Raw genomic sequence first — 19,021 nt, 5'->3', positions numbered from 1 at the left:
AATATAAATGTATTCATTTTTTTTTTTTATTTCCCAAAATGAATGTTTCTTGATATCCCTTTGGCATCTCAAGAGTGTCAAGAAAACAGACAACGAGCTCACACTCTGCATCAGAGTAAAGAGTACACTGGAGGTGTAAAACCTAGATTCGACAGGACAACAGAACAACAGGGGATGGCGTGGTTGAACAGAGTGTACCTAAAAGAGAAAATGAGAGCATCTTGCAAGTGTCCATTGGGGGGGCTATAAAACTCCAGCAAAACCAACTTTTTTTACAGAGTTCGTATCATACAGTCTAAAGTGTGATTTGTACAAGAAAAACAATTACACTCATCTTCAAAAACATTTTACACCCTAATTATCAAGATGATATCAGGTCCAAAAATATCATCCACCCTACTTATTAGAGATCTAAGTCAGCTAATCAAACTAGCCCCAGATTAACCGTCCATCCGTCACCAAGCTCTGCAACTTTGTTCATCCAAAGTTCTTAAATCATCTATTGCCAGGGTTCTCTTCCCCCATCAGGGCAAGTTCCTCCTCCAATTTGCATACCCTCAGAAAATAAATACAAGCCATTAAAAATCTACACAACCTGAAATGATTCACTGTCAAATACCAATCTAAGAGAATCATGTGCTGCTAAGAACTGTGATCTAACTAATCACGTTTGACCCAGAGCTCGCTGTAACCCCACCACCATCCCTTAGCCCTTGAAGGTATGAATGCAGTGCTCTTTGCACAGTGTCTGCAACTATTCTCAATCTTCCTTGATTGACATCTGCTGCCGAAGATCCGTTAACCTCCACAGTACGAGCAACCCTCTGTTTACATTTCTCCCAGTCATCAGCACGAAACCAGCAAGCTCGGCCTCCATGGCTTCCTTCCATATCAAGAAAAGACACACTTGGGTTTTCCCCAAATGAATATCTCAGCCTCACAGAAACACAGTAGGGCAACCAAGCAGCCCCCCCAGCAGCATTTATGTGTGGTATGAGTGCAGGATCCAAAACAACAGTTAGAGCAAAATCAACTGAGTTGTGTGGCCGATCATAATGGATATTGCTTTTGGCTACAGATGAATTCTCAGAGTTATCGTCCATATTCAACCCGGTGTGATTTTCAAGACATAGTTCAATGCGCGGTTTCTGTGCAGGAGCTATGTCTCCACCCTGTGCCTGGGCTAATCCTTTCTTCCATGCTATTAATTTCAAGAATTCTCTAAGAATAGAGATGGGTAAGGTGAGAAGAGTAATGAATGAAGCAACACGAGAAGCATCATAGGGCTCTGATGCAACACGGCGGCTAAAGTAATCACATATCTCACTTATTTCGGATTGAGTTAGTTCCTCTTGTGCAGCAGGTGAGTTTTGCTGCTGTTGCTGCTGCTGATGATGGAAGCGCTTCACACTGAGGACTTGAAGAAGAAGTTGAACTCTGTGGACACTTACAGCAAATACATAGCCCCTGCAGAAAGAAAGATCCAGAAACCCTGTGGCTTGAGATAACACAGCAAGCAAGCCAATAAAAGGCAAGGAAATAGTGAATATCCTCAAAGTAGATCAATCAAACAGCAATGGGGTGCCTCAAAACTATTAGAAGAAACAAACGCATGATAACACAAGCATTTAAGAACTTTATGTAATTAATAAACTAATGCCTCTGCTCCTCCCCAGACTAGAAGTGAAGTGTGGACGGCAAGGTCCTTTAGTGAGGAGAAAGCAAGAATTAGAATTGCAAGTCTCAAGAATGAGGGCATCGGTTTCAAGTTTCAGAACCCTCCAAATTCAAAAGATGTCCCATGGTACAGCTTAGAGCATAAAAAACAGCCACTTATGAGACTATTATCAAGCGATTACAGAGCATAACACCAAAGATCATGCGCACTATTCTATGAATACGACGAACAGACAAACAAAACTAGAAATGGAAGTTTCTAAGATATGAGCAACAGAAACAGCCAACAGCCTATATAGAGAACTCGAAAATCTTTTTTAACTATTTCTTTTTATAAGTAGAAGTCTTCTTGACTCTTACCCCACAAAGAAGCGCAAGGCAGGCTGCTCCTGATCCAAATTCAAAAGTGCACCTTCATTGTCTTTCAAAATTGATCCTAGGATCTCTTTCAAAAGGTTTGGCAGCTGGGCAAATAGCCATAGCACTCCAAGGTACTTGAGAATACCTCTTAGAACCTTCTTAAGAGCAACAAGAGGAACCCAGCCACCTCCATACCCCCCATCATCCCCAAGGCCAATAATGGCAGTATTCAGTTCTCCTCTCACGTGTGCTGGGACACTTGTGCCTGGGGTTCTACGCAAAGCCACTCCAGAGCCCATAACAGCTAAATTTGGAGATCCTGAAAGAGTATTTCCCACTCGGTTCAAGCCTGATACTTGGTTTCCTACCCTGGCCATTACAGCAGAACCAGTCAAGTTAATTCTATTTCCATTTGCAGCAGATAATGAAATTGGGTTATGTGTGTTGGAATTTGCCAGTCCACCCATCTGTTGACCACCTGTGAAATTAGGATCTAAACCATTTAGTTCTTGAGCAACATGCTCCATAATAAAAGGGCGAAACTGTGGACATGGTAATGATCCTCCAACAGAAGAGCCCCCCTTCGGTGGTGTTGCTGGCTGCAACCATACCTGATCTCCTGCAAAGCAGCGCATGTCAACAGCAAAATTTTTGCGATAGATGATTCGTATCCAGTAGGGGCTACGTAGCACAACAGAGACATCAATGGGTAGAAGTGAGCTCGGAACAATGCCAGGGCCACCACGACCAGCGGCAGTTAACATTGCAGCTCCATGAAGGCCGTGATTAGCAAGAGTCCCTGTACCAGAAGGTGCAGCTGGGTTCCCTACAGGCACAGAGGTAGCCTGACCAATGCTTGTGGTTGAATTGCTTTGCAAGAGGCCCTGAGATGTTGCAATATACCCTGCCTGTTTTGGGATAGAAGAAAGAGCTGCTGCTACCCCAGGGACCCCAGGCCCGGGACCAGCTCGTGCAGGTCGTGTTGCAGCAGCAAGAGCGTGCAAGGGCCCTGCAGTCAGGCGAATGCAATCCAAGAGGGATGCAACTTCAGCTCCATTTATAAAATCTTCCAGAAACTGTGCAGAACAGGAAAGGTTCATTACATAAATGTTTGATCTTCCCTTATTTGAAAAGCTTTGACATTAGGTGAAGAAAGAGAGCTGACACATGATACAGAAGACAACAAGCTAGGCCAGATACAGGACACGAAAGATAGTGTAATCCCAAGCATATACAATGCACCAATTAAACTACAGATCATTTTTGTTTTCTTTTTAAGTGAAGGAACAAAAAAACCAAGGAAAGTTTTGAAAATACCTTTGTATGCGGCCAAAGTTGGTCAGGAGAGACGTGCATTGTGCAACCCTCTTTACCCGATTCCCACTCGACAACAAAGCGAGCTAGAACACCTGAGCCAAAACTACCAAAACTAAACCATAAGCTCATTAATCCAACAGCCTCAATTCTAAATGCTCGTCTCATCTGCTCTGATAACTTATCAGCTGTCTCAGGAGCACCCTTGGCTCCAATTGGAGCTTTAACATCAGAGTTTATACTGCACTCTTCTGGTTTCTCATCTCCTCGTATTCCAAGCAACTTACGCATGCCAAGGGCAAACATTCTTGCATTGGAGAGCCTTCGGATATCAGCCACCAGCTTCTTTATACTATCAGCATCAACAGATTGATAACTAAGAACAACACCATCTGGATCATACCGAATATGAGAATCTATGTCAGATGTATTGGCTATGCGAACACCAGAACCCCATAGTGTACTATTGCTTCCCTTCTGAAGCTCCCATAGATCCCTGAAGTGCTGGTCATTAATTTTGACATCCCAATACATGCTTCCTGGTCTGCCAAGCCGCAGGCATATGTGTTGCCACGAATCACCTCTAGCAAACGGAAGCCGAAACCATATGTTTGAGGATGCATTTCTTAACCCAACTTCTTCAACATAAGGGATGTCTAGTGCCTCCATCTGGCTAGTTAGTCTGGCGTGCTTGATAGAGAGTGAACAGTGTCTGACCACATGAAGAAGAGCAGAAACATAAATACTGGAAGATGCATTACCTTTATTTGCTTCAGCTATTAGATTCCCATAACTATATCCTTCCATTTTAGTAACCATCTCTGTTGATATAGGTGCCTGTGATGATGGGTGTAGAGCATGCGCATATTCTGAGATTTTCCTTCTCTTACAAAACCTGGAAGCTGCTTCTAGACCTTGAAGTGATGGAATCAAATTCAAAACATCGAAAACTGTACGCTTTCGAGGGTTTTTATCATGCCTGGAGACAACATCTTGACTAGGACTTGGACAGATTGCAGATTCTGGTGCATGTGCTGAAACTAGTCCAATTTCTAGTCAGATATCAAAATCTAAAAACGTAGACCTAAAGTGAAAATGAAAGAATTCATATACCCACTTAATGTGGATAAACTCAGAGAAAGGATCTTACATACGGGAGTTGTGGTACATGAGCTTGACCCAGCAATTCTGAGCGATCCAGCGAGAGGCCTGGAAGGCGAATTTCTAATTCCATTAGATTTTGCACCTGGTACAGACATTCGAGGGGCAGTGACTTGAGGAGATAATAGTCGAGCTGACCTGCTCCCATATACATCATTTGAAGTATCATTTAGTAATCTGAGCTGATCTTCATCCATTGAGGTACCTGACCCAACTTCAACCGAATGTGCGGATCTAAGAGAAGTCAAATCCTGCTCAGACTTTGAGGCTGATAGTTTTTTCATAGTTGTGCCTCTTCCTGTACCGGAAGAGAGTGAACTGAGTGAATGGGATTGTACAGGGCCCTTCAAATTGCTCAAGGGATACAGAGAACCATTATAATGGGCAGGCATACTGGAAACTTTTGAAATGTTACTGATCTGTGAGATCTGCATACTTCCCTCCCACTTAGGCGAGGGGGTTTTAGCTTTCATTGTATGAAGATTCATTGGAGCAGAAACAAAATGAGAAGCAGGAGATGTGCTGTATGAAGAAGAGAGATTATGAACAGAGAATGGAATTGCAGATGACCCTTTCTCAAGTTCAAACACTTCATCAACAAAAGATGAAAAACTAGACGGTGGACATCCGGCAATCTGCATAGAACTCTCAGGGCCAATTTCAGGAAGAATCCCGTGTTCAGAACTATGATTAGGACCCCCAGCACTAGGCAAGGAGGAAAGCAGTTTTCCCCAGTCAAGTAGGCTCAAATTCATTTCATCTTCAAGCATCTGCATCTGGCCAATGTCAATTTTCTTGATCCGCACCACATGATTTAAGTCGTTAAAAGAATGGGCCTTTCCAGATGGATCTGGCTGTGTCTCTAACAATTTAAACAGGGGTTTAAACTCCTTATCAAGGAGCATTAGCAGAAAATAAGAACTCCCGCAGTCTGGAAACCCCATCAGCAACATAGATGAACCATTCAACATGTTCTTAGGTACTTTAACTGCAGCAAAACCATGCTCATACACCTGAAAGAGCCAAATTTTACTCCCTTAAGGAGGCTAACTGAAGCTACGAGTATGAAAATCAACCTAAAATGAAATCCTATTAACTTTTTATTCTTCAAAAGAAAAGCAAAGAACCATTTACCTCAAGGCCTAAAAACCTGCCAATAGATGCAAACAAATGCAGAATACTTTTGCTTCTCAAGCTTATAAAAACCTCAGCTGCAGTCATGCTTCCTTGATTCAAAGCTTCTTCACAATCTGACAATACTGAAGGTTCAAGAATATTCCGAGATGACTGAAGAAGAAAAGAACCGTTCCTACAAGTCACAAAATCTTAGACATGCTAAAACAAATTGTAAAATTTTCAAGAAACACCACTAGGTACAATAGAGAAGGACCCATTTTGATCATGTTTATTTCTTCCTTTTCCTTTTATGTAACAGAAACTTTTTTTTATAGTTAGTGTAACAGAAACTTTTTCAAAGCAATAAATCTATTCGATGGTGTCATGTAGGAAAGATGGATAATGTAAGAAAGTATAAAGAAAGAGAGATAAGTTAAAACAATAGATGGCACAATTTTCAAGGAATGATCAAACAAACCAACGCTCCTCAGAAAACTTTACATTACACATGTTTTCTAAATTTGAATATTGTAACAATTCACAATCTTCCTGAAAACCAAATAATACATGAAATCTTTCCAATAATTCATCTATTAAAATACATATCCACATCAATTTTAGTTGCAAGAACAGTTTTACTTGATTCTCAATCAAAGAAATATAGATGTTATTAAGATACTAACCAATAAGTCCCAACTTATATTTAACTGACATCACCTTTGAATTTTGGATATACAGGAAAACATAAGGTCACATACAGTTGCACAGGTAAAGGAAGATACCTTATATTTATTCCGAGGGTGAAAAAAGATGAACCGTAGGCACGAACACGTAATACTTCCTGCCCCTCATATTCCCTGCTGTCAGACTTCTTGTCATTCTGCAGTCAGAAATTCAATAAACAAAAATGAAGTTAGTGACATTCATCCCAAAACTAAGAAAGGAAAGATCACGAGAATCAGAAATGCACAAGAAAATAGTAATAGGCTCCTTAAGAAAGTAAAGGTACAAAAAAATCCAAAATATATTTTGCCTGGTAAGAAACAGTCTTCTGCAAACAGACAGAATATGGATGCGTTGTGTGCAATTCAATAATTAGGAAACAGCATCATATATTAACCAACAAGTCAAAGATATAAAATATATATATATCAAGGATCATGTTCAGCCAAAAGTGAACCTCTTAAAACTTGATCAATATAAATCAATATTAGAAGGGAACTAACCTTTCTATAGTCAATATCGAGTTCATCCACGTGCAACTGAAGAACAACATCACCTGCCGTTCGGCAGATCTGCACGTTTTTCCCCAGCTCCTTCTGAATTTCAAGCAAACGAGTATATCTGTTACAGCATATAGCTTTAAGAAGCAACTTGTCAACATCGATGCAACTTTGCTCAAGAAAAAGTTCTGCCTCCTTCCCAGTTATTGGGTCTATGATAAATGTACTATGAAGACATTTTATGTGCAGATCTGGTCCTGGTTCAATTTTAATAAATGGGCATGATGTTGAATCAGGTGTTCCAACGTTCTTATCAAAATCTAACCAGTATAGAATTTTTAACCCAGGTGTACGTAGTCCAGATGAATCAGCTTCTCCATCTGGATTCAATTGTGTAGAACCAGCACTCCCTCCATGACCCGCACTACCATCAGATATGAGCTCAAATCGGATTGCATCTTTCCATCTTCCCTGTCGAAGTGCTTGTACTTGTCTTATGACAGTGTCCATGACGAGTGCAACACAAAACTCATGGAGGACTGAGTATAATGTTAGAAATGGGTTTTCTGCAGCAGCCATTCTACGCTCTAAATCATCTCCAAGAACATGCCGTCGTGATTCTTCCAGCTTCACTAGTCCACTTTTCTCACCAACTAGAATCTCCATATGTAATATCCTCCACATTGATAGGTGTCCTCGGTAACCAAGAGTAACCAAAACCTTAAACTCCCCATCCACACGGAGCTGTGCAGTACCATCAGAAACTTTTACCGCAGATATTTCTCTTGGCAATGAAACTTCGAGTAATTTAGTCCGTACAAGCATGTCCAACTTTTTCAAAGCTGGCTTTTGCTGATCTTCATCTAATGTGCTCTGAATACCCACGTTTTCTATACATTTTGGTATACGCTGATAACTTCCTGTAAGAAGCACTTCAACGGCAGATGGTACATCATAAACAGGAGCACGAGCTTGCTGTAGCCCCTCATGCATGAAAAATAATGAATCTGCAGCTTGTGTGAAACATGTATCATGGCTTGATAGAGTGGAGGAAAGCTGCTGACAGTACTGTATCAAAGGAACCTGCAGGATGGAAGGCAGGATTACACCAAAAATAAAACGTACATAAAAAAATCGTATAACACTTTAATTTATTTATCTTTTATCTAAGCCAGTACTAATTGAGCTCAAAATCCACGTATTTACAGGCGTAAGTTCGATCAAATTAACCTAATGGAGCCCATGAGTCACCTAGCCTCAACAAAGAACCAAAATTCCATGTTGTCTCGATTCTCCAACGTGTTCGAAACGAAAGAAACGGCAAATCCAACTGACCCATCCAATCTTGCATTATTTATTACAACTAACCACCCTAAGTCAAGACTTCGCCTAAACTCATGAATATACAACTCTATTTTTCTACACAGTTAAAAACCTCAAAGCTTTCCCAAGTCAAAAACCCAGAACACGGATTAAATTCATCATGATTTTAACGCAAATTCGACTCCAGAATTGCTCATTTACGAGTATAAACCGAACTGAATGTAGACTAATTCATGAACTTTTTATACCGTTGAACCAATTGGTCAAATTCCCAAATCAACAATGAAGACCAAAAGAAATAGAGAATCTAATCAAACAAACCAAAATCAATTTCTTAATTTTTGAAAAAGAACCGAAACCTGAACTAGCCTAAAATTCACAAATTGAGCCACAACCGTAACTCCAACAGGCTAAATAAAAACCCTCAGAAAACGCCCGAGCCCAAGGCCGAAGAAAAAAGTCGAAAGGGATGATGACCTGTTGGCACCACTTGGCGAGGACATTGAGGCGAAGCATGCGCTGCTGGGTCTTGTTGATGTACTTGAGGAGGTTAATCTTCCTCTCGGTGTCGGACTGTGGGTCTCCGGCCGCAGAGGCGGAGGTGGAGGACGACCTGGACTTCTCCTTATCCACGAGCTCCTTGAGGGAGAGGAAGGAGTCCTCGGCGGCCCGGGTGACCAAAGAGGAAAAGTCCAGCGTCTGTTGGCCTAGCTCTGCGGCCATTGGTGATGGAAGTGGCGTGTGAATAGGGCTTCTTAACGAGGTCCCGTGAGAGATCTACGACGAGGGAGACATGAAAACTAGGGTTAGAATCTTTGGTCACAGAGAGAGAGAGAGAGTGCGTGTGTGTTTGTGCGCGTGCTGCTGAGCGCTTCTTCTTCACTCTCTCTAATTCTGCGTGGAGATTCCTGATGATATTGCAACGATCGGAGACAGACAGAGAGAGAGGGAGAGGGAGAGGGAGAGAGAGGGAGAGTCAGAAAATAAAATAAAGATGGGGGAAGAAAGAAATAGATAAAATCATCGAGAGTAAATGGAATTTATCATATTATTTATTATATATATATTTGTTACATTTATGAACTTGCCACGTGGCAACAAACTAAGGGTCAGCGACTCAGCGTTTACTTCACTAAAATTTTGTTCCAAATTAAGAAAAGAAAAAACTTACTTAATAATTTGATAAATTACATGACTGAAAGAATAGAATCTCTTCAAAAATAAAAATAAAAAAATCTAGTTATAACTACAACTACACATTAATATATATATTAATTTAATATAATATAATTAAAAAATAAATTTTACTAAAAATAATATTAATTTAAATTTTAAATATAAAAAAATCAATATTAATACGAAAATTAATACGTAATTTCATTTGTATATAATAAAATTAAAAAAAACTCATTATCTAAAAATAAAATAAAAATAAGATGATATTATTACTTCATGGACCTGTCTATCTAATAGATAGTGTCTAATATTTTTATATTGTTATAAACTATCTTGAATTGTATGACCACATTTATCTAGTCATCAAGTGCATAATGCTAGCATAGTACCAGCATAGTACTGCATAGTAACTGGCATAGTAAATGGCCGACATAGCACAGTGCATAGTGCCAGCATAGTACTGCATAGTAACTGGCATAGTGAATGGCCGACATAGCACAGTGCATAGTACCAGCATAGTACTGCATAGTAACTAGCATAGTGAATGGCCGACATATGCACAGTGCCAGCATAGTACTGCATAGTAAGTTAGCATAGTTCCCTTTGTACGCCTATATATATCATTGAATTCTTTAAGAAATTCATAAGTTTCATAACTTCTCTGAGTTCTATCTCTCTCTCTCCTTTTAGAAAGTTTTATAATAAATCTATCTCTCTCTTTCTTTACTTTTCGATAGTTTCATAACACGTTATCAGCACGAAAGTTCTGACGATTTTGAAGCTAGTAGTCCTCTACTTCAAGTAAGTTTTTCAATATATTTTTATATTCCTGATTTATATATGTAAAAAATGTCAAATCTTACAAAATTGAAATTCGTTGCTCTTGACATTTCTGGAAAAAATTATTTATCTTGGATCCTTGATGCTGAGATCCATCTGGAAGCGATGAATATGGGAAATACAATTAAAGAAGGAAATCAAGGGTCCCTGCAAGACCGTGCTAAGGCAATGATTTTCCTTCGGCACCATCTTCATGAAGAATTAAAAACTGAGTATCTAACGGTGAAAGATCCACTTATTTTGTGGAATGATTTAAGGGAGAGATATGAACACCAGAAAACTGTAATCCTCCTAAAAGTTCGTCATGATTGGATACACCTGAGGTTGCAAAACTTCAAGAGTGTTAGTGAGTATAACTCTGCACTCTTTAAAATTAGCTCGCTATTGAAATTATGTGGTGAAAAAGTCACTGATGATGACTTGTTAGAGAAGACATATACTACTTTTCATGCCTCGAATGTGCTCCTGCAGCAGCAGTATCGAGAGCGAAAGTTCAAAAAATATTCTGAACTTATATCTTGTCTTCTATTAGCTGAGCAAAATAATGAGCTTTTGTTAAGAAATCATCAGTCACGTCCTACTGGTTCTATATCATTTTCTGAAGTAAATGGTACTAGATTTACATCATTCTCAGAAGCGAATGGTGCATCTTTTCAAAGAAAACGAGGGTGTGGACGTGGTAGAAAAAACTATGGAAGTGGAGATCCTAGAAGTGACCACACTAAAAGGGACAATAATAGATATACACCGTATCACCAGAAGTGGTTCAACTCAGAGAAGGGCAAAGGTCCCCAAAACAAATTTTTAAAGAAAGATGAAGATGGATGCCATAGATGTGGTATGACTGGACATTGGGCTCGTATCTGTCGTACAGATAAGCACTTGGTTGACTTATACCAATCTTCTATAAAAGAAAAAACAAAGAAATTTGAAACAAATTTTACTGAACCATCGTATGCTTTAGATTCTATAGATGGAGAAGATATTACAAATCTTGATGTTTCTGATTTCTTTGAGGATTCTAGTGGTAGAGTTGATCATGAAAGTGTTCCTTTTTAATTAATGTATTTCCTTTATCTTATTATAAAATATTTTTATATTCTACAATGTTTTGTAGTAATGAAAGTTTTATTTATTTATACTTGTTATAAATTATTGATGATATGATTTATCTGAAAATGGAAATGGAGCATCCCTGAAGGATCGCCCTAAATCAATAATTTTATTGAGTATCTCATATGAGTGATACTTGTACCAAAAGCTCATTATGATTTATGCACCTGAAGTTGCATAATTGAAATTGTGGAAAGAATATATATTTGAATGAACGTCTCGAATGTGCTCCTGAAGTAGCAATATCGAGTATGCTCCTGAAGTAACAATATAAAATGTAAACATTCACAATATATTATATGTGATGACCCGCTTTTAAGTGTATTTTCGCTGAAATAATTGTTTTTATTTTAATTAATATATCAGATATTTTATTTTATTTTAATTGCGTTTTTAAAGTCGGTTTTTAATTTATTTTAATTTATTTGAGGTTGTGTTTTATTTCTTTTAGTTGTTTTTGTGGTTTTAATCTTTTTGGCGGTTTGTTTCTTTTCCCGGAGTGAGGACTGGACCTCATTTCTTTTCACATTTTTTTTTCTTTTTCCTTTTTTCTTTTTCCCTTCTTTTCTTTTTTCTTCTTTTTCTTTTTTTCTCTTTCTTTTCTCTCTCCTCTCTCCCCCGACTCGGACCCCCCCCGTGCACTCTCTCTCTTCTCTCTCTCTCCCTCACGCCGGCGTCAACCTTCCCCAGCCCCTACCGCCGCCGTCCGGCCACCGTTCGGCCTCCCACCGGTCCCATTCTCTTCCTCTCCTTCCGGTCTACCTTCCCTCCAAAACCCACCCCCAACCGGCCGGCCATTTGGCCGGAAAAAGCTCAACAAAGGCGCACGGATTTTGCTCCGATCCGCCGCCGTCGCTCCACCTCCGGCCACCATTTCTTCACCACTTCATCACCGGTCCCTTGCCGTCCTAACCCACCCATTTCCGGCCTCCATCGACCACCGGAGCAGCTCCCACGAGCTTGTTTTCCGATTTGCCATTTTCGGCCATTTCCGGCCATTCCGCCGCCACCCACGGCCGTCCGTCACTTCCAATAGCTTCACAACCACCTCTAGACCATTCCCTATCAATCCCGTGTCCTAGTTTGTCCCCGTTCAAAAGTGGGTTTTTCGGACCCACGGCCACAGTGAAATTTCACTGTGACGTTGCTGTTTTTCCGCCGTTTGCAACGCCTCGTGTTTTCTAAAATTGCCGTATAGCGCTGTAAGTATTTTCCAAACCCTACTTTCAGATTTAAATATATATTGCTCATTCAATAAATATTTGTTGTTGGTTGTTGATTCCGGACTGAGTCCGAGGAGTTTCGGGGGTCGGATGGATGGAGGACGGAGTTGCTTGTTTATTTGATTTATGATTGTTGGATTATTTTATTAGGCATTGTTATGTCATTGCATGGTGCATGCACGTGTATTTGTGGATTTGTGTGAAAAGCCTGTGTATTGGCGTGAGTGGTTTTACGGGTGCGTGTGTATCACGAGCCCAAGCCGGGATGGGTTATTATCTCGGTGGAGCTCCTCTGGTCACTCGGGAGCGGAATAAACTGAGTGATGTCCCCTGAGTTATCGAGAGAGATGACGGGAGCGGGACTAGGGGATGCTTGGCTACAAACGTGCCGGGCATGGAACCGGGCATCGCCCTACTCACCGACTCCGTGGCCCTTCGCTGGCGAGGGCTAGAGGATGCTTGGCTACGCACGCGCGGGGCGCGGAACTGGGCATCGCTCGTTAGGTGTCACATGCGTGGTGGTACTCTACGGTGTGACACTGGAGCCAGGGTGTGCGGATGACTCCTAGGGGAGGTCATGGTGCATACGGTTAAAATTGGATAATGGTTTATGAGGCCAAATGTGACTTTTGGCGTGGGCCAGATGGACTTCTGGTGAGATATTGGGCCGGATGGACTTCCGGCGAGATATTGGGCCAAATGTGACTTTTGGCATGTTTTTCGGAAAGGATATGTTTTTGGGTCAAATGGGTTTTTGGCGTGTGTGGAAAACTGGTGATTTTGGGCTTTGTGCATTGGGCATGTGTCATGTATCTTGTTTGAGTTATATGTGTTTTTATCTGGTAGTGTTTGGGGTTTTACTTACCTGCGGAACCATTTGTGGTTCCGTAGCTTTTGGTGCAGGAGTTGAGGATGAGGAGGAAGAGGCTGAGCCCGAGGATGCGGCTCCGCCGGGTTGCTGATGTTATCTTTTTATTTGTTTAAAACTGTATTTGTGTTTTGTAATATTTTATCTATGTATGTTTTAAACAGCTTGTATTACGTTAAGAAAAATTCTGGTACTTAGTTATAACTTTCTTATCCGCTGCGTGTCTCTCTGTACACAATTGCTGCCTTGCACACACTCGGCACCCGTCGATGGGATGGTGACCCGGGGTGTCACCATCCAGACGTCTCAATTTTCCCGTGTTCGGGCGTGGGGATTTTAGGGGCGTCATAGGTGGTATCAGAGCGGTTTGGCTCTGGGTAAAACCACAAGTCCCGTAGGTAGTACCAGAATGTTTTTAAAGTTGTGTTTTAAAATTATGTTAAGTATAGTTGTTTTATTTGTTTTATTTGTTTATGTTTGTTTGCTTGTTTTATTTAGTTATGTTTTGGCATGCGGGTTTCTTTTGTTTCTTGCTGCGTGGTGCTGTTTTGTTTTGTTGGTTTTATGATGGTTTTATTTGTTTTCTTAAAGGAGGGTCAAGAGTGGTGTTGTGACAGGAATATGGGGAGACCAGGTAGACCAAGGAAAAATACTCAGGAACCGCAAGACAATACATCCAGGGATGACTCCATAGCCGAAGCAATTCGGCAGATGACGGAGTTCATGCAACAGAATATTAGGCCACAACAGGCAGGGCCTTGGCCACCACAAGGACCTTGGCCACCACAAGGGGGTCCTTGGCCACCATCAGGAGGGCCCTATCCACCGTCAGGAGAGCCTTGTCCGCCACAGGGAGTGTATTGGCCACAACCAGGAGGTCCTTGGCCATATCAGGGAGGACCTTGGATGTATCCAGGAGGGTCCAGTAGCATGGTGCAAGCCGGATGCACCTATGAGCGCTTCCTAGCGCATCGGACCCCACACTTTACTGGAAATGAGGATCCTCTTCAGGCTGGAAAATGGATCAAAGATCTGGAGAAGACTTTTGAGGTGTGTGGGTGTACTGAAGCACAACAAGTACTCTATGCCAGCTACCTCTTACAAGGTATCGCTTCTGATTGGTGGGATACCAGGAGGGTGATGTTGGAAGCTGAACTGGGATCTTTCGCTGCGGTGACCTGGCAGCGTTTCAAGAAAGAGTTCAATGACCGCTTCTTTCCCGCATCGGTAAGGAAGCAAAAGGCAAGAGAGTTCTCCAATCTGGTCCAAGGGGGCGCAACAGTGGAACAATACGCCCGGAGGTTCATAGAACTTGAGCGGTTTGCTCCTCATCTTATTGCCACAGAGGAGCTGCGAGCTGAGCGTTTTCAAGAGGGACTACGCCCTGATATACGCCGTTTGGTGGTCAGCCATCGGATATCCACTTTTCAGGAGTTAGTGGATGTGGCCACCCTTATAGAGAGGGAAAATAATCTGAGTTTGGGCTCCCCTTCAGGGCAAAAGAGGCGAAGTTTTTCTGGTGAAGGAAGCAGCTCGGGTTTGCCTCAGAAGTTTGTTCAGCGAACTGGAACCCGATCTCAAGCATCCTCCAGTGTTCGCATGGGAGGACGTATGCCTGTTTGTGGAGTTTGTAATAGAGCTCATGAGGGCGAGTGTCGGACGAGTAGCGGACCCCAATGTTATCGGTGCGGCCAAGTGGGGCATATTGCTCGGGATTGCCCCGTTAGAGCTCAAGGAAGCCGTGGAGGTAGACACGGTGGAAGAACCAACCCGAGACAAGCAGTACAAGCCCGAGTTTATGCTGTCACGCCCGGAGAGGTGGACGATGAGGCACCAGCGACCCATGATGCTGGAGTAATCACAGGTATGGATTAATTTAATCTTTTAAGTTGGATTTATTTTTGGTGCATTTGGCTTCTTCGTTGTTTTTTTTGGATTTCATGGGTTGTGTGTTTGGTTCAGGAAGAGTCCGTTTGTATGAGTTTTATGCTTGTACTTTGTTTGATTCCGGTGCTTCACGATCGTTTGTGTCTTCCACGTTTGCTCGGGTGTGTAACTTGGTCACGGAACCGTTGCCGAAGGCTATGGTAGTGGCGCTACCCGATGGCGAGATGGTGTGGTGTTCCAAGGTTGCTTTGGGATGCCCGTTAAACTTTGAGGGAAGGTTTTTGGATGCTGATCTGGTGGTATTCAAGCTGTTGGGTTTTGATATCATCCTCGGGATGGATTGGCTATACCGATATTCTGCGACTATTAATTGCAGAAGTCGGATTATTAGCTTTCAGCTTCCGGATGGTGATTGTCTGGAATTTGCGGGGAGTAGATTAAAAGAAAAGCCGATGATTATATCGGCGATACAGGCAAGAAGAGAGATTGCATGGGGAGCGGATGCATTCTTGGTGCAGATGGTGTCCACGCCGTCTGAGAAGAAGTCCTTGGCAGACATTCCAGTTGTGGAAGAGTTCCCCGATGTGTTTGTGGATGACTTGCCCGGACTACCCCCCGTGCGAGAGATGGAGTTTGTTATAGACTTGGAACCTGGAGCGGCTCCTGTGCATAAGGCTCCTTACCGCATGGCACCGGCTGAATTGAAAGAGTTGAAGACTCAGTTGCAAGAATTAGTAGAGAAGGGGTTTATTCAGCCTAGTACGTCGCCGTGGGGTGCTCCAGTTTTATTTGTTAAAAAGAAAGATGGAACCCTTCGTATGTGCATTGACTATAGGGAGTTGAACAAGGTGACCATCAAAAATAAATATCCTCTCCCGCGGATAGATGATTTATTTGACCAACTTCAGGGGGCAGCGGTGTTCTCTAAAATTGATCTGAGGTCGGGATACTACCAGCTGAGAATCAGAGAGCAGGATGTGCCGAAAACTGCCTTCAGGTCGAGGTATGGACACTATGAATTTAAGGTGATGCCGTTTGGGCTAGCTAATGCTCCTGCCGCTTTCATGGATTTGATGAATCGGGTGTTCCAACCTTATCTGGATTCCTTCGTGGTAGTATTTATTGATGATATACTGATTTATTCCCGAGATATTGAAGAGCATGTGTATCATCTTAGTCTGGTACTTGAGAAATTGAGAGAGCACCAGTTGTACGCCAAGCTCAGCAAGTGTGAGTTCTGGTTGGAAGAAGTTAAATTTCTTGGGCATGTAATTTCCCAGGGTGGGGTGGCAGTTGATCCCAGTAAGGTAGAAGCCATTTTGTCATGGCCACGCCCAACTACAGTACGCGAGATCAGGAGTTTCTTGGGGCTCGCCGGTTACTACCGAAGGTTTGTAGAGGGTTTTGCTCGCTTATCCGGACCTCTCACAGCTTTGACTCGGAAGAATACAGAATTTGTTTGGTCAGAGAAATGTGAGAGAAGCTTCCAGGAATTGAAGAACAGGTTGACGACGGCACCAGTGTTAGCACTCCCAGAACCGCATAAGCCGTTTGTAGTCTTCAGTGATGCGTCTAAGTTCGGTTTGGGTTGTGTCCTTATGCAGGAAGGACGGGTTGTAGCCTATGCATCTCGTCAGCTTAAGGACCATGAGAAGAATTATCCGACGCATGATCTAGAGTTGGCTGCGATTGTTTTTGCACTCAAGATCTGGCGGCATTTCTTGTATGGGGAAGCTTGTGAGGTATTTACTGATCATAAGAGCTTGAAGCATTTGTTTTCCCAGAAAAATTTGAATATGAGGCAGAGGCGTTGGCTAGAGCTAATCAGTGACTATCAGTGTGAGATCAAGTACCACCCGGGGAAGGCTAACATAGTTGCTGATGCTTTGAGCCGGAAGTCTCATTTGGAGGATGAAGCCGAACCGTCAGAAATGGATTCGTTACTTTATGGAATGAGAAGGCTCCTTATAGAGAGTTCGCAGCAAGTAGAGATTTTGTCTTCGGTTCTGGACATTCGGGTAATAGATTTTGAAGAATTGAAAGCTCTCCAAAGAAAGGATCAGAAGCTGCTGAACATCAGGAAAAGAGTCCGAAAATCTCAAGGGCCGTTGCACTATAGCATGGATAGTGATGGGGTACTTCGGTTCCGAGATCGCAGAGTGATCCCAAAGGACTCAGATTTCAAGGAACGGATCATGGCGGAAGCTCATGCGGCCCCGTATTCAGTTCATCCCGGCAGTACAAAGATGTATCGAGACTTGAAGAAAATTTACTGGTGGGATGGAATGAAGAAGGACGTTGCCTTATATGTGGAGAAATGCCACACGTGTCGTCAGGTAAAGGCCGAGCATCAGAGACCTGCAGGTATGCTCCAACCCCTCCCTATTCCTGAGTGGAAGTGGGATGACATCACGATGGATTTCGTAGTGGGTTTGCCGAGAACACCTAGTGGGAAGAACTCTGTTTGGGTGATCGTGGACCGGTTAACGAAGAGTGCTCATTTTCTGCCTGTTAACAACACCGACTCTTTGGGTAAGTTGACCCGTTTGTATGTTAAGGAGATAGTGAGGCTACACGGCATACCAAAGAGTATAGTGTCGGATCGGGACCCGAGGTTCACATCGCAGTTCTGGAAGAGTCTGCAGGCAGCTTTGGGTACTAAGTTGAAGTTCAGCACTGCTTATCACCCGCAGACAGACGGCCAGTCAGAGCGCACCATACAGACCCTGGAAGACATGTTGCGAGCTTGTGCCCTGGAATTCCAAGGGAGTTGGGAAAATCATTTGCCGCTCATTGAGTTTGCCTACAATAACAGCTACCATGCGACCATTCAGATGGCTCCCTATGAAGCTCTTTATGGAAGAAAGTGTAGGTCGCCCTTGTGTTGGGATGAAGTTGGGGAGAGTAGAATTATTGGACCCGAAATAATTCAAGAAATGCAAAGCCAAGTCCGGATCATTAGAGATATAATGGCGGCAGCTCAGAGTCGCCAGAAAAGCTACGCTGATACCAGGAGGAGAGAATTGTCATTTGAAGTTGGTGATTGGGTTTATCTTAAAGTCTCTCCCATGAGAGGTGTTAAGCGTTTTGGTAAGAAAAGGAAACTAGATCCGAGGTACGTCGGCCCTTTTCAGATTCTGGAGAGAGTAGGGTCCGTTGCCTATAGAGTTGCTTTGCCGGATTATTTTGGGGATGTTCATGATGTCTTCCACGTATCATCCCTGAAGAAGAGCTTTGGACAGCAAGAGCCACGCTTCGTCGACCCAACGAGTATTCAGTTGCAACCGGATCTCACTTACGAGGTTGTTCCGTCGCAGATTTTGGATTGGAAGGAGCAACAATTGAGGTCCAAAACGATACCGTTGGTTAAAGTGGCTTGGGGAGATCCGTTAGCTCAAGACTTCTCTTGGGAGCGAGCAGCGGACATGAGGGAGCAGTACCCGTATCTGTTCGAATGATGAAGGTATGCATTTTAATCTTGATCTCTGTTAGTTTGTGAGCGTTTATGTGGCTTGCTTTAAGTTGGTAGTTGATTTGCAATTTCGAGGACGAAATTGTTTTTAAGGAGGGGAGGATGTGATGACCCGCTTTTAAGTGTATTTTCGCTGAAATAATTGTTTTTATTTTAATTAATATATCAGATATTTTATTTTATTTTAATTGCATTTTTAAAGTCGGTTTTTAATTTATTTTAATTTATTTGAGGTTGTGTTTTATTTCTTTTAGTTGTTTTTGTGGTT

At 42.3% G+C, this 19,021-nt stretch overlaps 1 protein-coding gene across 2 annotated transcripts; it reads right to left on the bottom strand.

Moving 5' to 3' along the window:
• Nucleotides 1-234: 234 nt before the first annotated feature.
• Nucleotides 235-9,198, bottom strand: LOC122274339 (mediator of RNA polymerase II transcription subunit 14). 2 transcript variants are annotated; one of them, XM_043083388.1, is made up of 8 exons: nt 8,652-9,198; nt 6,855-7,934; nt 6,411-6,508; nt 5,647-5,821; nt 4,502-5,525; nt 3,355-4,391; nt 2,038-3,113; nt 235-1,467 (listed from the first exon to the last, which is right to left on the bottom strand). In XM_043083388.1, the coding sequence occupies exons 1-8, from the start codon at nt 8,895-8,897 to the stop codon at nt 657-659; spliced, it is 5,547 nt and encodes a 1,848-aa protein (XP_042939322.1). In that variant the 5' UTR covers nt 8,898-9,198; the 3' UTR covers nt 235-656. The 2 variants fall into 2 exon arrangements, with proteins under 2 accessions (XP_042939322.1, XP_042939323.1); XM_043083389.1 differs by having other exon boundaries at nt 3,355-4,385.
• Between the last annotated feature and the right edge of the window lie 9,823 nt (nt 9,199-19,021).

This window comes from Carya illinoinensis, chromosome 8 (assembly GCF_018687715.1).
Source record: "Carya illinoinensis cultivar Pawnee chromosome 8, C.illinoinensisPawnee_v1, whole genome shotgun sequence".
NCBI classification, from domain to species: domain Eukaryota; kingdom Viridiplantae; phylum Streptophyta; class Magnoliopsida; order Fagales; family Juglandaceae; genus Carya; species Carya illinoinensis.
This window is presented reverse-complemented; position numbering and strand designations above follow the sequence as displayed.

Coding starts and splice junctions, on each gene's coding strand:
- LOC122274339 (XM_043083388.1), bottom strand. CDS start 8,897: ATGGCCGCAGAGCTAGGCCAACAGACGCTGGACTTTTCCTCTTTGGTC. Junction 5,822..6,410: donor ACCCTCGGAATAAATATAAG/GTATCTTCCTTT, acceptor TGTGACTTGTAG/GAACGGTTCTTTTCTTCTTC. Junction 5,526..5,646: donor GCAGGTTTTTAGGCCTTGAG/GTAAATGGTTCT, acceptor TGGCTCTTTCAG/GTGTATGAGCATGGTTTTGC.